This window comes from Lagenorhynchus albirostris, chromosome 6 (assembly GCF_949774975.1).
Source record: "Lagenorhynchus albirostris chromosome 6, mLagAlb1.1, whole genome shotgun sequence".
Classification (NCBI taxonomy): Eukaryota; Metazoa; Chordata; class Mammalia; order Artiodactyla; family Delphinidae; genus Lagenorhynchus; species Lagenorhynchus albirostris.
This window is the reverse complement of record NC_083100.1, coordinates 8,243,308-8,266,886: the sequence shown is the minus strand read 5'-3', so window position 1 is coordinate 8,266,886 and position 23,579 is coordinate 8,243,308. Positions and strand designations below refer to the sequence as shown.

Genomic DNA, 23,579 nt, shown 5'->3' with positions numbered 1-23,579 from the left:
GGGAAAAGGCTAGTAAACAAACAGTCACATAATTACAAACTGTGGTTAAGTGTCAGGTAGGAAAAGTAAAAAGGGAAATGAGAACATCAAGTAGAGAAGACTTAACTTAGTCTGGGGGCAAGGGAAAATTTTTCTGATCTGCAGAGGTAACCTTTAAGCTGAGACTCTTGAATGGGTTGTCAATAGCCAGGGGATAAGTCACGAACATTAGGACAGAGAAGGTGAGCCGTGCAGCTAGAGCAGAAGGAGTGAGCACAGCAGAGAGAGTCTGTGCTGTGGAAGTAGGCGACTTGCTAGAAACTGAGGAGTGCTTGCACAGAGTAAGAAAAAATACGATATTCCTGTCTGATGCAGCGTCTTCTAGGTACACAGGTATCTCTGAACAAGTTACCTTGCTTGCATACGTTTCTTTGTTTCCTTTCCCTTTTCGGTTTCTTCCATTTAATTTCATATCCAAGGACGTTTGTCTCACTAAGTTCCAGGGCTTTTTCCTGGTCGTTAGCAGATTTAAAATTCACATAACCAAATCTCCTACAGAGATGCAGCCGAAAAGGGAAAAAAAACACAAGTAGAGTCAAAAGGCATATGCCTTCCAGCTGGCTACTCACACTGGCTGTGAAAGTGGAAATTAGCATTGAGTCAAACGCAGCTGTCAAATTTTACAAATTAAAACCAAGGCTCCCCCAGCTGGCAATATCAGTGCCATCAAGTAACCGGAGAGCAGCAGTTCTCACCTGGGGTGAGTCTGACAATATCTGGAGACACCTTTGGCCGTCACAACTGGGGCACTTCTAGCATCTAGTGGGTAGAATCCAGGGATGCTGTTGAACAGTCCCCCCCAACAAGGAATTAGCTGGCCCCAAATTTTAATAGTGCAAGAGTCGAGAAGCCCTCCTCCAGGGCAAGGACTGAGAGTCAGGGCAAACTCACCCGCTGAAATCATTATTAGTTTTCTAACTACTGGCCAGATTTAACCAAAAGCTATAAAAAATGAAACGACACGCTTTTGAATTTCTGTTTTAAGAAACAGCCATTGCACTTGTGAATTGAAAGAAAAATATCTTTTTTGGCCATGACATGCGTCTTGTGGGATCTTTTTTTAAATAAATTTATTTATTTTTGGCAGTGTTGGGTCTTTGTTGCTGCGCGCGGGCTTTCTCTAGTTGCAGCGAGCGGGGGCTACTCTTAGTTGCGGTGCACGGGCTTCTCATTGCGGTGGCTTCTCTTGCTGTGGAGCATGGACTCTAGGCATGCAGTCTTCAGGAGTTGTGGCACACGGGCTCAGTAGTTATGGCTCGCCGGCTCACGCAGGGTCAGTAGTTGTGACGCACTGCCTTAGCTGCTCCGTGGCATGTGGGATCTTCCCGGACCAGGCCTCGAACCTGTGTCCCCTGCACTGGCAGGCGGATTCTTAACCACTGCGCCACCAGGGAAGCCCCAGCTTGTGGGATCTTAGTTACCTGACCAGGGATTGAACCCATGCCCACGGCGGTAAAAGTGCAGAGTCCTAACCACTGGACCACCAGGGAACTCCCAAAAATATCATTCTTAAAATAGAACGTGTTGGCAAACTCAAAGGCTATTAGAGTACGTTTCTTTTTTTTTTTTGGTGGGGGGGGGCTGTGCTGGGTCTTCGTTGCTGCCTGCGGGCTTTCTTCTAGTTGCAGTGAGGGGGGACTACTCTTCGTTGCAGTGCACAGGCTTCTCATTGTGGTGGCTTCTCTTGTTGCGGAGCACAGGCTCTAGGTCCACAGGCTTCAGTAGCTGTGGCACACGGGCTCAGTAGTTATGGCTTGCGGGCTCTAAAGTGCAGGCTCAGTAGTTGTGGCGAACGGCTTAGTTGCTCTGCAGCATGTGGGATCCTCCAGGACCAGGGCTCGAACCCGTGTTCCCTGCATTGGCCGGTGGATTCTTAACCACTGCGCCACCAGGGAAGTCCCAAGAATTTTTTTTAATGCAAAAGGAATGTTTATTTACTACAAACACAACAATATTTCACAATATAGTTAATAAAAAGTGTAAGCAGAGCAATGTGTCAAAAGTTGTGGCATCACCTCTGGAGCCAGAATGCTGGGCTCAAATCCTGACCCTGCCACTTTCTAACTGTGTGATATTCGGTATGTCACTTAACTTCTCTGTGCCTCAATTTCCTCCTTTGTAAAATGGGGATAATGACAATAATTACTGCTGAGAATTGTCTTATGGATTCAATGAGTTAAATAAACAAGGAACAATGCCTGGTAGAATGAGTACTCAATGAATGTTTACTATTATTATTATCTTTTCATTTCTACCTAAGAAATCCTGAGTACCATAAAATAAGCATGCTCACACCCAAGACATATGCTTCTGATGAGAAAGAAGTAAGAAACGATGAAATTCAATTCAGCAAAAAAGCAGAACTGATACAGAACCTATATTTGCCACCAAAGCTAGGGGTTTTGTGATTAAATCTGTGTTCGTTTAAAATAATTCTAGGCAAATAACATTGCTCACAGTTGGAAAATCATGAAAACATGTTTCTGTAAAGACCTGGAAGATCTTGTGATTAGTTTAGTATTTTGGTTGGAAAAATGGGATAGCAAAATTTAATATAATGCATTTATTAAACGAGCCACTGAAGGACTTTAAATACTCATTCTGAACTGCAAGAGGCTGAGGTAATATCTTATAAAGGGCGAAGAACAAGTAACAAAAGGATCTGACAAGAATAATAATTGTTGGGCTGATAAAACTCTTAACAACACCCTTAATTTATCAGTATTTACCTGGACAAGCCAACTCTGACACCAACGACTGCGACGTCATTTTTAGCAAAAAATTCACTAAGACCAGTTTTTAGTTCAGCAACAGTTTTGTTGAAATTCAGGTTTCCAACAAATAGTTTGAAACTTACAGGTGGTTTAGCTGACATACAAAAAGGCAAAGAAAAAGAGAGAGAGAGAGAGAGAAAGAACTCAAAGAAACAGTTCAGAAAGAATGATGCTAAAAAAATTTCCATTGAAGAATCTGGCATATTGTAACACCAGGCTGCAATTAAAATCCCTTTGTCCATCATTTGGGCTAACAGAGTTTTGGTTTTTGCCAATATGAAACTCTCCACGTGTCTCTTGTGCTCTAAAACGCAGCAAAGAAGTTACCTTCTAATTTCTGAATTTTGGTTTCAGGGGAAGCATTCTGTTTGGTCATTTCCTCCTTCTGGTTTATCAGGTGCTTTCTTCATAGGCTCTGTGGGCAAAAGCCAGAATACAAATTTTTGTTTCTTTGGGTTTTTGTAAAATAAATTTATTTATTTATTTTGGCTGTGTTGGGTCTTCGTTGCTGCACGGGCTTTCTCTAGTTGCTGCGTGCGGGGTCTACTCTTTGTCGTGGTGCGCGGGCTTCTCATTGCGGTGGCTTCTCTTGCTGTGGAGCACGGGCTCGAGGCACGTGGGCTTCAGTAGTTGTGGCACGCGAGCTCAGCAGTTGTGGCTCACAGGTTCTAGAGAGCAAGCTCAGTAGTCGTGGTGCACGGGCTTAATTGCTCCACGGCATGTGGGATCTTCCCGGACCAGGGCTCGAACCCGTGTCCCCTGAGTTGGCAGGCAGATTCTTAACCACTGCGCCACTAGGCAAGTCCCCAGAATATAGTATTTTTAATCGTCTGTCTGTGCCACTAAATGAGTAAAGTGGGAGCCTTTACACTGTCCACAAATGCCATACCTACACTGTGTCTATTCTCCACAAGATGCCTGGGTTAGGTCTGGTCAGAATACTTTTAATTGAATTTTTTTTTTCTTTTTTGTGGTATGCGGGCCCTCACTGTTGTGGCCTCTCCCGTTGCGGAGCACAGGCTCTGGACGTGCAGGCTCAGCGGCCATGGCTCACGGGCCCAGCCACTCTGCGGCATGTGGGATCTTCCCGGACCGGGGCACGAACCCATGTCCCCTGCATCGGCAGGCGGACTCTCAACCACTGTGCCACCAGGGAAGCCCCAGAATACTTTTAAAAGCATTTATAAATTAATTAGGAAAAGTTCTTCAAGTTCCTAAAAGAACTTCAACAGGCCTGTCCCACATCTTCGCTGATAACTCTAATTCCTTGATACTGGCTACCACTTAACAGAACTGGTTTAGGTCATTCTGACCTTCCTCTTCCTCACAGCCTTCGTCATCACCCTTATGGTCCTGCTCGTCTTCCTCTGCCCCCAGGGGAAAGGCTTTTCTCCCCCTGGCCCATGAAGGATACAGGGCTTCTTTTTCAGAATCTAAATGAAAACCCACCCAATCAATTACTGCCGCACAGACTTGTTAAGAATGAAAATGACAAGTTGTTCTTTCAGAGAAACTGCTCATAAGTCTGACTGTATATACAAATCTAAGAAAAAAATTCGCTGTCATTTTAACCTTTTATTTGAAATAATTTAAAATGTATTATTGTATTTTCATAACAATGCTAAGAATTACTGCTTTGGAAGCAATACCATTTAAAATGTTACACAGACGCCATCAGGACAAAAAAATCACTCAGAGTGAAATCTGGGGGACAATTAACCTGCCTGGCTCATAAGCACAAGGAGAGAAAGAGTGTACAATACTCAAAGAGAAAACTCTGATTCTGGTCATGTGGACAACAGAAGTCAAATGTCCACTGGGACTCCTCAAGCCAAGCCTGGAGAATCGGCCAGGGATGCCAAGGGTGGCATTTCCACAGAACCCTTTCGAGAGCCATGTGCAATGGCACGTAGGGCTGACCCCTGACAGCCACCAGCAGGGATGTCCCCAGAGGGGACTCTTTACATCCCTCAACCTGACACAACTCACAGTTCTTACCTTCATCCTCCTCAGGGTTCTCAAGTCCCTTCTCATGGTTCTCGAGCAGGGCACTCCTCCTGTCTTTTGGAACCTTGGCCCCTGTGGCTCCCTTCCTGCATGGTGATATTAATTTCTCAGCAAACATGGGAGCCAGAAACTTTTTTTTCTCGATTTTATTTCCTGGAGCAGTAGTAATCTTCCTACCATTTTTCTGAGGGACATCAACCTAGAGGAGGAAGAACAACAATGAAGAGATGTCTCCTCTGTGGCCAGGAGGCGACAGTCACATTGCACAGTCAGCAAGTGCAAGATCTGCTCAGGCCCACGTGTCAACGGCTGTGTTGATTTCTCCAGGATGAATTTCTCAGTGTGCAGTAAAAGAGCTCCCAGCACCAGAATTACCTGGCACGCTTGTCTAAGAAAAAAAGAGAAAAAGAAAATTCTTGTATTTCACTTAGAGCTTCGAAATCAGAATCTCTACAGGGAAGGGTCTAGGTTTCTAAAAGTATGCAAGGAAAACATACCAAGTCAACGACTGTTCAGGTGGCTCAGTGTGTCTGTAGTGTCCCAACTCTCTGCATTCGAGTAAAACACCAAAGGTGAGGACCCCCACACAGGCACCTAAAACATACACAGGAATGAGAGCCAGGCCCCCAAAATTGGACCTCGTGCTTCCTAATTACACCACTGATTCCTATCCCAGAGCTACTAAAAATTGGGCACAGTATTATAAAACTAAATGACTAAAGATGAAAATTTTAGCAGAACACTGAATGAAGTCTCGCCACATACAAAAGGAGAAAATGAAGAACTATGGGCGGTGGATGACCATGTGAAAACACAGCAAGAAGGAAGACATCTACACGCCAAGGAGAGAGGCCTCAGAAGTAACCGAATTGCCAACAACTTGATCCGGCCTCCTGAACTGAGAGAAAGTAAATTTCTGTTGTTTCAGCCACCCACACATCTGTGATATTTTATTATGGCAGCCCCAGCAAAAACACAACTGGGGTGTGTGTGTATGTATATGTATGTGTGTATATATACATACACACATACACACATACAGACCTCAACCCACATCACAGGAAGAGATGAGTCACTATAATATGTGATTAGCATTACTGGCTATGAACAATATTTACAGGCAAACAGATGAGGGACCAGTTCATCTGGCATAGGAATGACATGGGATCAGGGAAGGCACGTGAAAGAGACTAGCGTTTGAATTAAATAATTTCAACGAGCCGACAGTAGGGTATGGTTAGCCTAGAAGTTAATCTAACTGTGATACCACCATTATATGCTGCACCAATCAGAGTAAACGGTCACAGGCATCACATTTTAAAGAGGAATGACCAAAGGCTGCCAGTGTGAACAGTCTAGAACCATAACACATGCATCTCAGTTTAAGGAAAATATAATGTGACTACTCCTATTTTCCTCTGAGCTAACACAGTCTGGGTTCCGAAACAAAAGTTGCATTCACCAAGAATTTTTTGGCTCTGATTGGTATAGAGAGTTAATGCACTGTGTTGTGGACATCACAGTACAGTAGGTGCTCTCCTAACTATGTCTACTAACTATGTCCACTTAACTGTGTCACATTAAGCTAGTCTGTGGCTGGATTAAATGGCCATCTCAATTCCAAACAGGATTTACTAACTTGATGCCTATGAAATGCATGCGAAAAGCACATGCGGCTAATGGGCTACTAAGTGGTACTCGGTACACCTAGAAATTTCTGATCCTGTAAGCTGAACCGTATCCTTAATAAGCCTCAGTCTTTTGTTCGCAAACCTATATATGACCATTGTAGTTGCAGTTTCAATTACATAATAAATGTAATATAAACCAATCAGATTAATGCAAAAAGTTATTGAACCTAGTAAAACAAAGTTGAACGCTTTGGACATACTCAATAAAGCTCAAATTAGGTGTGGGTGAGGAATCATAAAAGAATGGGGAAAACAATGTAAAAATGTAGGCGTCTGTTTTCGAATTGCTTTCCTAGCGTTTAAGTTTTGCTTTGTTTTAAAGAAACAAATTTTAAATTGCAAAAGATACACAATGGGTATACTTTATACAAAGATAAGCTACCGCAACAGTGAACTCAAAGTCAAAGACAAAGCCTTAGCCCCATACCAAAAGATTGGCGATTGAATACCTATCTGTCTCTCCAAAAGAGCTGCTTGGGCGAAGACTGAGAAATGAACCAGAAAAGAGTAGAGGCTTTGGATTCGGCAGAACCAAATGCATAACGCGGGTTCTGTCACTTATTATTTGTCACTTATTAGCTCATGAAACCATGAGCAAGTTAGTCAATGACTCTCTTTTCCTGTCTATAAAATGGAGCTAAGGATCCCTACCTAACGTGGTCACTGTGAGGATGAAATGAGATAGTGCATCAAGTCCTAGCACAGTGGCCGCACAGATGAAGCATTCAATATTCACTAACTGTGTACCCACTCACCCACCGCAATTCTTTTAGGGCCCAACTTAAACCTATCTACATTGGAATACTAATGCAGAGGCTCCCAGCCAGAAACAGAACATACTAGGGACCTAAATATTTGCCGAAACGATAAATATGTAAACATATGTTTGGTGGACACACAAACTAATGGAATTGAAGGAAGCAATTTTAAGAATCAAGAGATTTTCTTTCAAACCGGTATTTCCAGGCAATCAAAATAACTTTTCAAACAAAGAACACTTTTGTATTCCCCAAATAAAGTGCACTTAGTCACAATGTACTTTTCTTTTTGCATAACACTAATATTTAGTTTGCTAATACTTTGTTTGGAATTTTTACATCTATGCTCATGACAGTGGTCTGTAACGTTCCTTTCTAAAAATGACCTTGTCAGATTTTGGTACTGAGTTTAGGGTGAGCTTGTGAAACTAGTTGGAAAATGTTCACAAAACCACTTTTCAGATCAAACAATGCAGTTTAACTGCTTTCCTCTGGATTTGGATTGTTGACATTAGTAAGTTACTGTGCTGCACACTGTACACATAGTTACCTCATCTCTACTGCCATTGTCCTTATCTTCTGATGTCTCATCTTCCCCATCTTCTATCTCCTCTGGGGAAAGGCTCATTTTCTTCAGTTCACCTTGATTTGTTTTCCTGATTCAAATGGACAAGATTATTAGGCACATCACAGGGACTTCAACATTCCAGGATATGCACCTTTTGCCTCTAGTATTCGTGTTAAGTTTCCATTTGCAATAAGTCCGTGTTAGGCCTCATCCTAGTTATTTTCATTTGGAATCTTTTACTCTCACCAGCTAATATCAAAATATATTGCACAGATAATTTTTGGTATATGTTTGTAGGTTAGGTCTCCCATACCTTCTCTTTTGCCACGATCTAGAAACGAAACTCCTCGAGGTAAAAAAGGAATTCCTCCCTTTTTCTCTCATTTGGCTCCCTTCACCATCGTTTTCAAGTAACTCTGATGCTCTTAAAAATTAGTAATTCCACCACCGACTGCTCAAACGGAAGCACACGGGACCAAAATAAAGCCCCCATAGCGGAACAAAATCAGTACCTACAATTCAAGTGTCTTTACGTCTCCAGCCTGAGAACTCACTGTTAACTGGAGCAGCTTCCATCTCTACCCCCATCAAAATTAACAACACAAGTGAGTCTCAAGCCATGACCTTTAACCATCACTTCCCAAATTAACCCGCACAGTGTTGTCCCTGACGAGTACTCCTCCCCTTAAAGCTATCGCTGGTGTAGGGCCCCGCCCACTCAAAGCCCCACGGGCCACCACGCGCGGCCACCTGCACTACACGCCCGGGAAGAGCCTGCAGCAGCCCGCAGGCGCCAACTGGCTGGCAGTGCCCTCCCAGCAGCCTCCCAGAACTCTAGGCCCAGGCAGAACACAGCACGGAAGAGAATGACGCCCTCGTGACTCCGCCTCGCCCAATCAGAGCCCGCGCTGCCTTTAGGCCAGTCCCGAGCCGCAATCCTGGGGGGGCGGGCAGTGCGCGAGCCTGGGGACGGGGTCTCGAGCCGGGGCAGCAAGTGTTGCGCCTGCGCGCAGGGCGGACATTTTGGTTTGGGCGGGCCCGGGAGGCCCCCGAGTGGGTGAGGTGGGCGCTCGCTGTGAGTGCAGCGCTTCCGTGGAAAGAGGCACGGGTTCCGCTACATTCGGGGACCCAGGGTCGGTTCCAGGCTTTCACATTCATTAATCCGGTTAGGCAGCCACCCCCTCATTGGGGTGTGTTAGTACGCTCGACATTTTCAGCCTAGAAAGAGGCACAGACCTTACAGCGCGAGGTGGAGCGGAGACCAGAAGCCGGCAGTCGGCCTCTTGACCCCGGGGAACAATCCCTCGCTGCCCACCCGCGTCTGAAGCTGCCCTCAAAGCAGTTAGTGATAGTAGTAATGGTCACAGCTAAAACATTAATATCTGTTTTGTGCCAGGCATTATACCGGTTGCTTTTCATACATTTTATCATGGACTTTTCAAAACAAATCTGTGACTTAGAATCGGTTACTGGTTTCCCAGGCTCACAGAGTGAGGTTAAGGAACTCGTCCGAGGCCATTGATTTGCATCCTCAATTACTTAATATGGTCTCTTATTTTCTTTGAATTAAGCCATCTTTAATATGTTCTCTCTTAACGACCATTAGCACCATTAGGCCCTGTAGTGGGATCAAAATTCTAGGAATAATACCCACATTGGGATTTGAAAATGAGCACTTTGGGTCATTTGTGTGTTTTTGAGGGGTGGGGAAGGGTGACCCTGAGTAAGGGGCCCTGCTTTTGTCCTAGCTTCAGAAAGTCCCAAATTGGGGAGGAAGAAGAGTGAGAAGAACGATTTGCCTACGTATTTTAGATTTGGTACTTGACTGAATATAGTAAAAGAATATTGACTAATAGGATTTATCTCTGGAATGCCAGATGTCGCAAGGTAAGTTAATAATGTCAAACTAAGAGACTAAAGGAAGAAAAATACATATCTTTAGATAAACCTTATCTGAAAATGTAGAATATTTGATGGCAAAAAGTAAGAAGCATTCTTATTAAAATCTGTAATAAGAACTTGGAATATGAATGCCACTCTTAAGACACAGCAAGATTATGACAGCGCAAAAAAATTATGACAGATTTGGCCATGTTACAGTTTAAAACCTTAGGGTGCAAGAGTCTCTATAAACAAATTTAAAATATAAGGAACAAATTGGGAAGAAATATTTGTCACATATATAATAAAAAGTTAGTATCAGAATATGAAAAACTACAATAAGAAAAAGGCAAACACGGACTTTCCTGGTGGTCCAGTGGTTAAGACGCTGCGCTTCCAATGCACGGGGGGCTGATTCCATCCCTGGTTAGGGAACTAAGATCCCACATGCCAAAAGTTAAAAAAAAAAAAAAATCGGCAAACAAATATGGGCAAAGGATACGAAAAGTAGTTTTCAGAAGAAATTTAGATGGCACGAAAAGATAACGAAGAGATGCTCAGCTATACAACCACAGGGAAAATACCATTTAAAACAATAATACAATGCTATTTTGTATCATCAGATTAACAGAAATTAAAACATCAAACAAGTGTTTGGGGATTGTGGGGAAACTGGTGAGAAGGCAAATTGTTACTGTGGAGGAGGAAAAATATCTTTTTCCTCTACCTGTCTAAATTGTTAGCTGGGGCCCTGTGACAAAAGGCAGATTAGCAAGCAAAAAGCATACAGTTTGATGTGACACAGGAACCTTCATAAGGAAATGAAGACCTGAAGAATGGGTTAAACCTGAGTGTTTTCTAGATGTGATGAAGAGTAGAGGGTGTCACAAAATGTGAAAGTAAGGAAAGAAGTGTGAGGTAAGTGTGGTCTTGGTGTTCCTCAGTCCTGGAGAAAAGAATGCTTCTTTCCTCTGGGTAGAGGGAGAGCACCTCTCACGTGAGGGTCTTATGACCTGCTTCAGGGGAAGGTCAGAGTCCTCTCTGCACCTGCTGTGTTACCGATGCATTTGGCTTAAGATATTCAGTATGCCAAGGTGCTGTATTTTGGGGTAGCATATCCTGAACCCCCTCATTACAAACACCTGGAGAGAAATTTGGTGACTTCCTGTTGAGGTAAAAATTCTCCTTCCTTAAATTTAGGAATTCCACTTTTCTCACCTAGAGATAAGGGATCACGCTGCTGAAGATACAAATATGTGAAGCTTTATTGCAAACTTAAAATTTATTATGGACATTTTCAAGCATACATTATTAAGTAGAATATAATTTAATGAATCCCTTTTTACCCATCACCTCAATCACTTCAGTATTTTTGCAATTCTTTTTTCAGCTATTCCCTGCCCCACTTTAGTTTTGCTCTCCCTCTCTCCCTTTTTTTTTTTTGGCTTGAGTATTTTAATGTGAATCCCAGGCATCCTATTATTTTGCCAGTAAACACTTTATTAAGTACTGATACAGGCTATCAGGATTAAAATCATCTAATATCTAGTCTGTGTTCAGTTTTCTGTCTCAAAAATGCCTTTTTGCTGTTAGCGTGTTTGTTGTTTTTTGCTGTTAGCATGTTTTTTTGTTTTTTTGTTTTTTTGCTGTACGCGGGCCTCTCATTGCTGTGGCCTCTCCCGCTGCGGAGCACAGGCTCCGGACGCGCAAGCTCAGCGGCCATGGCTCACGGGCCCAGCCGCTCCGCGGCATGTGGGATCTGCCCGGGCCGGGGCACGAACCCGTGTCCCCTGCATCGGCAGGCGGACTCCCAACCACTACGCCACCAGGGAAGCCCTGTTAGCATGTTTGAATTAGGATTCAAACATTTCCATGCATTACATTTGGTTGATACATCTTTTAAATCTTTTTTACTTTGTAATAGAAACCTCCTTTTAAATACCATTTATCTGTTGAAGAAACCAGGCCATTTGTCTTATAGAATTTGTCCTTATGCTAGATTTGCCTTACACCGCCGAGGTGTCTTGAACGCGCTCCTCCATCCGCAGTGATCTTGTAAACTGCCAGTTAGATCTGGAGCTTCCTGACATTCAGCTTCAGTTTTTTTTTTGCAAGACTTATGGTTGGTTTTGTGTACTTGTTACATCCTTCTAGGAGGCACTTAATGTCTGGTTAAGTCACCACTTCTAGTGATGGTAAACTTGATCTCACAGTTTGGGTATTGTCAGCTTCATCCGTCCATCGTAACCATGGATATTGTACCAGACGGTTCAAGGCAGTTCTCTCACAAAGCAAACGATTGAAAACAGTGTATTATTCATTAATGAGGGGAGGGTATATGTGTGGGAAATGACAGGGATCAAATTGCCAAAATGTTAATAGTGGTTAATTTAGGTGTTGGGAATAAAAGTAGTTTATTTGTATACTTCATTTTTTTGTTTTTTCAAATTTACTAAAATGGAAACACATCCTACCTATGCATGAAGGCCAGAGAGACAGGAAGACTGGAGGGAAGGTTCCAAGTGCAAATTCCAGGAAGAGCAACCAGGGAAGTCCAGAGAATGAGAGCAAAGAACTTGGACCGCGGTCTGCTTTGCTATTGTTTTTGCCTGTCCAGTGTCCATTCCTCCTCCTGACGGCCCCTGTTTCCTTTAGGGTCCCCCTCCCCTGGATTCAGTGTTGGTGGAACTGTCATTATAGCTGCTCCGCCCTTCCCTGGCCAAAGCTCAGAGGCCAGTCCAACCCCTTCTCCCAGAACTTTGAGCAGCATCGCCTCCTCCTGGAAACCTTCCCTCCACTGGGGCAGCTGCCTCTCTTCTGTGCCCCCAGACTTGCAGCTGTCAGAACACTTGTATGCCCCCGCTCCCAGCCTTGTACGGTCCCTGGCACGTGGTACTCAGTACATGTTAGCTGAATGAATGATACCCACACTGCTCAGAGCTGATGAAGCTACTTGAATATTGGATTAAAAGACCCCAGGTACTCTTGTAGATGTTCCAGAGAATGTGGCAGCAGCTTCCAGGCCCCCCAGCCTCGCTCTAGCCTGTGGCCACCTCTCCTGAGCCAGGGCACTCTTACCCAGCCAGGTACGGCCTTCCCTGGATCCCCACTGTCCCTCACCTGGGCCGTGGCCTCTATTCCTAAACAGCCCCCCAGTTGTCCTGCCCTGCCTTGTGCAGAAGCTTGAAAGAAGGTGAAGTTGGGGTGTTGCATTTAAAGAGGCCACACAAAGGGACATTTACCTCAGTAACTACCATCCTCAAACTAAACCTCGTAGACTTAGGAACCTGGACACTGTTTGGAAGGATGCAGCGCTCAGTGTTGGCCTCTGAGTCTCTTATTTGTGTGCAGGCAGGTTGCTCATCCTTTGTTTAGAAATGTCAGTACCTTTCAGTCCAGTCTGACTTTGGCCTAAGGCCAGTCTGACTTTTGAGTCAGTATTTGAACCCAGGCAGCCTGACTCGAGTCCCTGCTCACCACCTTTATACCCTACTGCTTTGTCAGAAGAAGCATACTAAAGTTCTTGTGCTGAAGAGGATTAGACTGTTAGAAAAATGTAAATGTGTTTTTAGGATCAAATTCCTTAAGTGTGTCCTCATCGTTCTTGCCTCTTAAAAAAAGTTTTAAAAACAGAGTGAGAGAGGAGAATGATTAAGTATTACAGACTGTAGTTTGGGGTTTCAAAACAATGATAATATCTGTTCATCTTAGAAATATGTAAAGACAACCACTAGTAGAACAAGCAGAATGTGTAACCTTCACAGCAGTGGTAGATGGATCTGTTAAGGTTCTGGGTTGCAAACAGCAGCAAACAACTCTGGCCAACTTAAGCAAAAAAGGAATTTATTGAAAGGCTCTTAGTAGCTCAGAACAACAAGAAGGCTGAAAAACCGGCAGAGAAAATGGGCAGAAGCCAAGGCGGGCTGGGCAGCAGGGGCCCCGGGAGCAGCCTGCATGGGATGCTGCTGTTAGCACTGCTGCCCTGGACATGTCTGCCCCTGTTGTCATGGGTCTTAGTATCACTCCCAGTGGAAGTCCCAGGTCAGACCATCCAGCTGCCTGAGTGCAAGTCCTGGGTCACACAGTGGTGTCAGTGATGCGGTGTCCAGAGCCCTTTCAGCTTCTGTGGTAGGAGCCTGGGCTTGGTCTCAAACCAAGAGTCACACACACAGGGATCCCCCTCAATGGGAAGGGAGTGCAAATACTAGGAAGCCCTCCAAAAAGGCAACTCCTCTCTACAGGGAAGACATGGAACAAAGAAGACTCGGTGGACCCACTAGAAGACAAGGATGGGGAAAAGGGAGACACCAAGAAGTGTACAAAATGAGATGGGCTCCCATGTGTCAGGATTGATTCGGAAACGCCATCTGACTATGTAAGAATAGATGTGAAGTGTTGCACACTTTATATTTCCTGAGCAGGTACTTCACAGAAGGAAGGGTGGGCAAATGCAGCTTTGTTTGTTGATGAGACTCATCTTGGTGAGTTCCCAAAGAAAATAAGCCTTTTTTCTGAGAAGGAAAGGGTGATCCCAGTATGTTCCCCTTGGCCCTCAGAAATACTGGCAGAGAGGGTTGTGTGTGATGGACCGTGGGATCTAGGACCCATCAGAAAGGAAGTGAAGATGAGAGGAAGCTGATGGATGGGGAGAAAGCAGAGTGGTCGAGAACTGGGAAGGTTAGATGAGGTTAAAGAATAAATGTATCATTTATAAAGCAGCAGAGCAGGAAGGAGGCAATCATGGTCAAAGAGCTCACACTTCCAGAAATGGAAAAACGCCCAGAGGTTCTGGGAGTCAGGATGTTACCAAGGGGCCAAAAGGCCACGGTGGAGGAGAGCCTCCAGAGCTGCAGGAGAGATCAGGAGCTGATACCAGGGCAGCGGCGGGCCATCCACGGGGACTTCAGCTTCGCCCAGGGTAATGGCAGGAGTGGAGTAGACGGGAAGTAGAGCGGGCCCAAACTCTTGAACATGGGAGGAGGAGACATCTGTGTGACTGCAGCCAGAGCTAGGACGGGAGGTGACCCGAGTCCCAGACGAGCCAGGACTCCTGTCCCGGGAGTAGCACTGAGCACTCAGGAATGCTGCTGCCCCCCTGACCAGTGCAGAAGAGCGAGCTGCAGGGGATGCTGCTTCCAGGACAGAGTGGGATCTTGCTGGCTGGCCTTTCCACCTCCATCCTTTCTTCTCCAGGGCTGAGCCCACAGCTGCTGCTTCCACTTTCCATGGTAACCAGTGACTCATGACAAGTGGGACCTATCCACTGACATGCCGTGGAGACACCTGAGAGACATCAAATTTACAGAGCCCAGGCCTTCTGATAACTCACATCCCCCGCTTCCCCAACCTGCCCGCTGCTTCTTTGCCCATAGTAGCCCCTTCATAAATACTGACCAGAGCCTCAGGAGCATGTCGTCTCTGTCACTTAAGAGAGGCCCTGGGGAGTCCAGTTTGTCTTTGGGGACAACAGCAGGCTCCAGCCTGAAGTCTGGCCTCAGCTGCTTCCCCCGACGACACCCCAAGGCCGCCTGGGAGCTCATTTCAGAGGTGCCATTGGGCACTCGTAGCTCTGCACAGCCTCTTTCCACAAGCTCCTTTCTCAGATCCCCCCATCCTGTCTTATATGTGGTGGTTACCCTGGAAAGTAAAGCTATGGGTGGCTTTTTAATTTTTTCTTTTCCTTTAGACTTAACCCTTTCTTTAAAAAAAACTGTAGTAAAATACATATAAAATTTAAATCTTAACCATTTAGGTGTACAATTCAATATTGTTCAAGCATATTCACATTGTTTTGCCACCAATCTCCAGAACTTTTTCATCTTAAAAAACTGAAACTCTGTACCCATTAAACAACTCTCTATTTCCCCCTCCCCCATCCCCTAGCAAGGGTGGGTTTTAATTATTTTAAATTGTTTTCATTTTTGCTCATTTGTACTTTCCAATTTTTCTAAAATGAGTATGTATTATTTTTACAACTGAATTTCAAAAACTCCAGGACACTTTTGTACAATCTTCTCCACTTTGCAGTCAGGGGACCTGGGGCCTGAGCTGTGGAGAGTCTGCAGGGAGAACCTGTAGCACCCTGGGTGTCCTGCAGCTCCCCGCAAAGGAGGCCAGGGCTCCTTCTGCTGCAGTCCCCTCTTAGGAGGAGGACAGGTCAGGGGCTGCAGCAGGACAAGTTCTGGCCATTAACTGGGTCCTGACTGAGCACCCAGTTACCCACAGGGACTCGGGATGGAGCTTCGTTTCAGGACTCACGTGTCTCTCTTCTCACCTCACTGAGTCCCAAGCAGTTCTCGCGGAGTCACTCGTTGCCCTTGGTTGGCCCATGTCTCTCGCCCCCAGAGATTCTCTGGCCAGTCAGGCCCAATTCTCTGCTCACCTCAGGCCCCCAAGCCAACCTGTGAGGAGGTGAAAACAGAGGCAGGCAGGGGCCTCTGCTCACACACAGTCCCTTGGCCGGTGCCAAGCCTCACTTGCTCTAGGACAAGCGAAGCATGTTCCCTGAGTGGCTCTCGAGGGGGTGGGGTGGGAGGCTTGTAGAGGTCAGGGAGGGAGTAAGGGTTGGGGGTTAGTGAGGATGTAAAGAGTAATTTCCGCCTTGCTAATCTGAGGGATCTGTTTTGTTACAAGCAGGGACTTAGGCACGCGCACAAAACCACAGCTAAAGTGCCAAAGCGCGGCACTCTAGAATGTCATGGCCCCTTTCATTTTGCAAGCAGGGCCCGAGGCTTGTAAGGCGAGGCAGTTCGCTTGATGCCGGGACCAGGTGACCGGTGGCTCAGCTGAGACCGGAGCCAGGTCTCCTGGATCCCTGACACACCTGCCGCCTAGTGGCTCCACCGGGTGGAGCTCCCAGAGCAAAACAAGCCGACTGGGGGCCAGGGAGGGGGTCGGGTCAGAATCCCAGGTGCAGGCCAAGAGCTAGAGAGGGACAGAATGGGCCAGATCTTGCAGAAGCTCTGCAAGAAATGGGAAGGAAAGGAAGGGCGCCACGGAAACACGTCAGAAACGGGCTGGGGAGACTCTATCTCCCCAGATAGAGTCTTGCGGTGCGCAGTTATCCGACCACGATGTTCCCCTTCCAGGGGAAGGGCTGGAACTGGGGACCTGAGAGTCCGGAGGACAGACAGCAACCTTACAGTCCTTCTGATCCATGGGTGGGGCAGGATCACTGAGGTGCTGGTCAGGGTTTCTAGGCTGAAGTGGGGACGGGGCACGAAGGGGGACAGGCCACAAAGACATGCTGCAGAGGAGGCAGGTGTGGTCCCCAAAGCTGGGCGTGGCCCTCTGGCCCCTCAGGGTGAAGCTGCCTGAGGCTCCTCTCGGGAGGGGTCCGTCTCTTGCCACCCCTCTGGGCCATCATTCTCAGCCAGGGGCTGGGCCCTGCTGCGGGGGGAGCCCATGTCATACAGGGTGCTGCCCGTGGTCACCCTGCTGAGGCTGTGAGAGCTGCGGCGGGATCTGTGGCGGCGGCACCGGTCCCCCAGGCACAGGGCCTTCCGGAAGGTGTCCTGGAAGCGGCTGGACATGAGGCTGTAGAGCACAGGGTTGGCGGCCGAGCTAAAGTAGAAGAAGACGCCGGAGATGACGTGCACGTACTGGAAGGCCAGGTGCAGGCCCTCGGTCCAGTGGGACACGAGGCTCCACATGAGGCGGTCGATGTGGAACGGGGCCCAGCAGATCCCAAACACCACGACCAGGACAACTGTGGGCAGAAAGGGAGCCTGTTCTCTCCTCTGCCCTCTCACCAGCCACCCACACCCACTGTCCATCTGGAGGTTTCTGGAAGTTTGCCTGTCCTGGCCACACCCCTATAGGAGAGGCTGCTCTCGCCACTGTCACCGACTGGGCAGTGGGCGTGCGCCCTGGACCCGGTGTGGACACCCGGGCCAAACTGGCCTGGTCCGATTCTCTCACCGTGGAACTGGACCTAAGTGACAGCTGTGTATGCTGAGCCCCAGCGTGACACAGCGCGGCTAAGGCCCACTCTGGGTGCCACTCAGGGGCCACGCCCGCTTATGCATAAGCAGAAAGGAACAGGAGGATGAGGCCCGTGGTCAGACAGCAGTAGCCAGGGAGCTACAGGGAGAGCGAGACAAACACCCCCCGCCACCACGCACTTGCCTGTCTTGGCCCTATAAGCCTTCCCAGCCCCAGCCCCCAGCTCTCCTGGGTGCCCCTGAATATCCTGCCCTGCATTACCTCCCCTTTCCTCGACAGCCCCACCCCAAGCCCCAGTAAAAGGCAGGCCAGGCCAGCCAATCCTTCACTCTTTCTCCAGAACTTCCCTCCAGCCCTGGTTTTCACCCTACCCTCCCTGGGTCTTTGCTGTCAGGTCTGTGTTGATTTTTGTTTCTTGTTTCTCATGTTTGCATCTCCAGCTCACAATCCTTCCCCTGCAGTGTCTTCCCCCTTACATTCCAGCGTGGTTTTCCTCTTAATCCCGGATTTCAATCAGAACATTGCTTACATCCCCAGCACACAGCCTGATGCACAGTAGGCCCTCAGAAAGACAAGACAGGAGCAGGAGGGAGAGAAGAAAGCCAGAGCCCCAGGCCAGCAAGCAAGGCAGCCTTAAGGAAACACCCCACTTTCCCAGCGCGAGAGCCATCTCAGATGAGCAGACTCAGCCCGGGTAGGCAGGGCAGTAGAAGGCAGCAGAGGCAGACCCGGGCAGGTGGTCTGTAGTGCAGGAGGCAAGCACAGAGCTCCAGGTCAGTCCCATCTTAGGGGGCTGTACAAGTGACCATAGGCTCTGGGACACTGTTCTGGTGGGGGGAGAGGAGTGAGTCTCTCTCTGGGAATGGGGCAGTTCCCAGTTAGCTGGCCATAATCCCATGGCTTTGACCAAGGTCTCACCAGCCCTGTCCTGCCCTGGCTCACCCCACCTACCTGAGTCAGGCTCTGTGGGACAGGGCAGGATGGGGAGGGAATCAATGACTGGCTTAGCATCAGTTTGCCTGGTTTCCCCAGGGCCACTGTTTTTGAAAAAGCACCAGGCCTAGGCCACAGTAAGCTCCAGAGCCTCAAGCCAGCTGGGCGTGCCCTGGTCGGCCCCAATCCACACTTCTGCCCTGATTCTCCTGTGTTCTGTGCACAGACCCTCACAAACATGCCTCCAACCACCTCTTTTAGATCATGATCCTTCCTCTGGTCCCCAGGGAACCACAGACATGGTGTGCAGGAAATTCACTGTCTTGCCTTTCCAGCACCCTGTTCCCCTTCTTTTGGGAACTTTGCTCCCCCCGGATCCCCATGTGGGTCTGTGGGGGCTGCTTACCTCAGCATCCTGCCACTCTGGCCCAGTGGCAGGCCATGACCCAAGCCCACCAATCAGAATCCTTCCCTGGGATTTTCCATAGCCACTAAGGGAAGAGGACAGTTAGCTCCTCAGGAAAGGGGAACTCTGTGCCCGTGGTCCTGCCTCCCAGGCTACTTAGGGAAGGACAGAACCAAAACATATTTGGGAGCAAAGATGAGAGACCTGGAGGGTCCAGAGCCCATGAACAGCTCTGTTATCCTGGAGCCTAGCTGCACGCCTCTGCCCTGTCTGTGGTTGGTTCCATGAACAAGGGCTGGCTTCATGGGTGCCACCTGTGCGTTTGCACAGAGCCCTGACCTTTAAACCTTCAAGACGGCAGCTCTGGGATTTCCCTGGTGGCACAGTGGTTAAGAATCCGCCTGCCAATGCAGGGGACATGGGTTCAAGCCCTGGTCTGGGAAGATCCCACATGCCGTGGAGCACCTAAGCCCGTGCGCCACAACTTCTGAGCCGCGCTCTAGAGCCCGAGAGCCACAGCTACTGAGCCCGTGTGCTGCAGCTTACTGAAGCCCACGTGCCTTGAGGCCATGTTCCGCAACAAGAGGAGCCACTGCAATGAGAAGCCCCCACACCACAACGAGGAGTGGCCCCCGCTCGCCGCAACTAGAGAAAGCCCGTGTGCAGCAATGAAGACCCAACGCAGCCAAAAATAAATATAATTAATTAATTGATTAATTAATTATTTTAAAAAAAGACAGCTGCTCTACTATTGCTGTCTTGACATTCTTAATGATTTTTTAACAGGGGACCCTGAATTTTCATTTTGCGTTGGGCCCCACAAATTATGTAGCTGATCCCGCCATGAACCATTAGCATTTACCTCCAGTGTCACTTTCTCAAGGGTCATCTAGAAGAGTATACACACATGCAGTGCATGCACGCACACACGGGGGGAGTGGGGGCGGGGGGGTTACTCCACACCTCACACTCAGCCTCCACCCTAAACCGAAACACTCGGCCCTTTCCCCCAGGCCCCTGGAAGCCCCAGCCCCATACCCAGTGCCTGGCTCCGCCCCCCTTCCCAGCAGCAACACTTACACAACATCTTGGTCACCTGTGTCCGACCCCTATCCTGCAGCAGCTGGAGCCTGCGGCCGTTGCTAGTCCTGGCCCTGCCCTTGGCCTCCTGCCTGCGGATCAGCAGCCGGTCACGCCGCAGCCGCAGCCCGATGAGCAGGTAGAGCACGCTGATGGTGGCCATGGGCAGGCAGAAGAAGAGCAGCGCGGTGACCTGCACGACCAGGTTGTAGAGGGCTCTCTGGTGGACCAAGGTGCACACGGCCGAGTCGGGCACCGTGCCCCGGCAGGGCACGTCCAGCTGCCGAATGCCGTGCAGGCTGGTGTTGGGCAGAGAGCAGAGCAGGGCGAGGCCCCAGATGGCCCCGAGCACGCGGCGCACGTGGGCATGAGTCACTACGGACCTGACGTGCAGTGGGTGCACCACGGCCACGTAGCGCCCTATGCTCAGGGCAGTGACGTTGAGCACCGAGGCCAAGCAGACAGTCTCGAAGAGCAGCGTGCGGAAGTAGCAGCCACCGGGGCCCAGCAGGAAAGGGTAGTTGCGCCACATCTCGTAGAGCTCCAGGGGCAGACCTAGAAGCAGCACCAGCAGGTCCGACACGGCCAGGCTGAAGAGGTAGTAGTTGGTGGGCGTGCGCATGGCCCTGTGGCGCAGGATGACCATGCAGGTCAGTGCGTTGCCCACGGTGCCCACCACGAAGATCAACAGGTACGTGACACAGATGGGCACGAACAGCTCCGTCTGCTGGGGCCCCAGGTACTTGAGTCTGAGCTCCTCATCAGTCAGGTTCAAGTCCTGGGGGTCAAAGGGCCCCAGGGCCCTGCTGCCATTGCAGGGCACTGGGATCCTTGTACCCAGGGACCTGTCTCCAGGGAGGGTGGAGCAATTGAGGCAGAGAGGAGCCTGTGGAACAGAAGAGAGAGAGACACCCAGAAAAGTCACTCAGGGAATCTGGTTCTGTTGTTATTCGTCAAACCAAAGATGCCATCAACACCAAGAAGGCCGATATATCGTGTGCCGCTGAGAAGGAAAAACACCACTATCCATTGTAAGATGCATCACAATTTCATCTTAAAAATGTACATCTTAGGAACTTCCCTGGCAGTCCAGCGGTTAAGACCGTGTGCTTCCACTGAAGGGGGCACAGGTTCAATCCCTGGTTGGGGAAATAAGATCTCGCATGCCGCGCGGTGTGGCCAAAAAAAACAAGAACAAGTATATCTTTAAAATGATAAAAAGTGGGACTTCAATTTTAAATTTCACGATCTACTGAAACCTTTGAACAGTGATGGAGACGCTCAAGCATGGGCTATGCCATCAGCAGTCACCCTTTGGGTCTCTCCCCTTTCAAGTCATGGACTTTGGGAGAGACACTCAGTTTGGGCATCTGTAAAATGGGCACAATGCACAGTATCACATGGTCTTTAAGAGCAAGGTCTCTGGAAGCAGCTGCCTGGATTCAAATCCAGCCTCCCCAGTTTCGAACTGTGGGACTATTTGCATGGTGATCTCTCTGTGGCTGTTCCCATATTACAAGGATCCAGGAATTTAAGACATGAAAGTCCTGCCTGACACAGGGCCTGCCTGACGCACAGAAGGGCCTGATTACATCAACTCACTGTGAGGACTGAGTCACGGTGGGGATCAAGCAAGGCAGTGAAAAGGCCAAAAACTATGGTGCTGATCCAAAAGTTGGTCCTTGTTTCTGTTTTCTATCACCTGAACTGTTTGAAGTAGGAATATTTGACACCCTTGACACTGCCAGCTCTGGGGTTCCCTCTCCTTTCTCCAGCTCCCATCTCTTTGCCAGTCCACCAGATATAGTAGTTAAGGAACCAGGCCATGGAACTAAACAGACTGGCCTGGGGTCAAATGCTAGCTCTGCTATCCTCTTCTGTGACATGCCCTCACTGTGCCTCAGTCTCCTCACCTGTAAAATGGGTAAGTAGAGCCTACCTCATAGTTTCTGGGAAGATTAAATGAAAGAATAAAGTTCTCAGGAGTGTGCCTGACACATTTCAGGTGCTCAGCTTCGGTGCATAGTGACATGATCCTTATTTCCCACCTGGCAAGGGAAGGACAGTCTAAGGGACATGGGGCAGGGGTTGAACGGGATTCCACTGGGCATGTGTCTTGGTGCGAAAGATCAGGAGCTGCCCTTCTGAGCCTATTCCCCAAGCCCGCCACCACCACCTCCCCTCCCTTCGGAGCAACTGCGGATTTTCAGGCTCGGCTCCTGGATCCTCTCCCTGGATTCTTTTTTCGGCTCCATTTCCTGTCCTCAGATGGGGGGTTGGGGCTCCCGTGGCCCATGTACCTGCGCACCTACCACTCGACTTTCTTTTTCAGGTCCGTCTCCCTCCTAGATCCCAAGTATTCTTAATCCTGAGTATCTTTCTCCTCACCGAAGCCTCCACCCAGAAGCCTCCCCCAGCCTCCCTGCCTCTCTTACCCCTAATCCCCGCACTTTGGAATCGGGGGGCATCTTCATCCACTCAAACGTTCCGCCCGCGCCCGCCGCACCCGCACTCCCTACGCCGGCTGTTGCGGGAGCCGGGCGGGGACAGAGGAGATGAGCTGGGAATGCGCAGGCGCCAACCCAGGTTCGAGAGAGGTTCCCTTACTCCCTTACTCCCCCGAGAAAGGTCGCTGCACCGGAGCCCCCAGCCCCGCGGCGTGCGTGGCCGACAAAAAGACAGAAATACCCTAGAAGGCTGCGAGTCCCCCGGGAAGGGGGGCGTCCCGACGCGCCCTCCGATCCCTACAGCCCTGGGGAGACCCTGCCTGCGCGCTCTTCCAGCCGCGCCCGTGCCCACGCCGGCATCCCGTTCACCTACCATGCAGTCTGCGCCCCGCGAGATCCAGGGGCCGAGAGCCCACCCGCCGAGCGTGGGGCGGGCGTCCGCGGATCGATCGACGGACAGACGCGGCGCCAGAGCGAGCCGACGGGCAGACTGAGGGCGGCCAGCGCACTAGCAGCCCGCCGGGTCGCCCCGCCTGTCAGAGGTCGGGGACGCTCTGGCCAGGACCGCCAACAGGGGGCAGTGGTGCCCCTGCAGCCCACCCGGCCGCTGAACCCAGACACGCCCGTCTGGGGCCCCCCGCAGCCACCCAAACCGTAGCGACTGTGTTTCCAAGTGTCTGATGGGGCGCTTCCAGGAACACCCTTACCTCATAGAGCCCTCACAACAACCCATTTTACAGATGAGAAAACTAAGCCTCAGAGAGATGAAGTTCGAATGATCTGGGTCTCACACCATGTCCCTGCGCTCCAGCGTGCTGACTCTTAGCTTAATCCCTTATTACGGTGTCCCTCCAGATCCCACCTCCTCCTGCCCCACGTTTCAAATGCACCTCCAAGGAGGTCCCACCAGCCCCTCCAAGTCAACAAGCCCCTAAAGTTCTCACCCCGCCTCCTAGGCTTCACATGGGATTCCTCCCCGTCTATCTCAGTCCCAGGATCGCAGTCTCCACGCCCTCTCCCTTAACGCTCTCTCCCTTCGGGTCCTCCAGCC

General features: G+C 49.1%; 1 protein-coding gene and 1 long non-coding RNA gene across 3 annotated transcripts; both read right to left on the bottom strand.

Moving 5' to 3' along the window:
• Positions 1-2,707: 2,707 nt before the first annotated feature.
• LOC132522017 (uncharacterized) lies at positions 2,708-8,684 on the bottom strand. Of its 2 annotated transcripts, XR_009541018.1 has the most exons (6): positions 8,151-8,684; positions 7,820-7,925; positions 5,318-5,414; positions 4,998-5,208; positions 4,812-4,906; positions 2,708-3,228 (listed from the first exon to the last, which is right to left on the bottom strand). It is a non-coding gene; the product is annotated as an uncharacterized LOC132522017 (long non-coding RNA). The 2 variants fall into 2 exon arrangements; XR_009541017.1 differs by having other exon boundaries at positions 4,812-5,208.
• Positions 8,685-17,016: 8,332 nt separating this feature from the next.
• NMUR1 (neuromedin U receptor 1) lies at positions 17,017-23,023 on the bottom strand. The gene is made up of 3 exons (XM_060151239.1): positions 22,902-23,023; positions 20,082-20,967; positions 17,017-17,426 (listed from the first exon to the last, which is right to left on the bottom strand). The coding sequence occupies exons 1-3, from the start codon at positions 22,902-22,904 to the stop codon at positions 17,017-17,019; spliced, it is 1,299 nt and encodes a 432-aa protein (XP_060007222.1). The 5' UTR covers positions 22,905-23,023.
• Positions 23,024-23,579: the final 556 nt, after the last annotated feature.

What these genes read in the sequence shown, in the direction of transcription:
- NMUR1 (XM_060151239.1), bottom strand. An exon ending in ACAGGTGACCAAGATGTTGT is followed by an intron (nt 17,427 to 20,081) that starts GTAAGTGTTGCT and finishes TTCTGCCCACAG; the next exon opens with TTGTCCTGGTCGTGGTGTTT.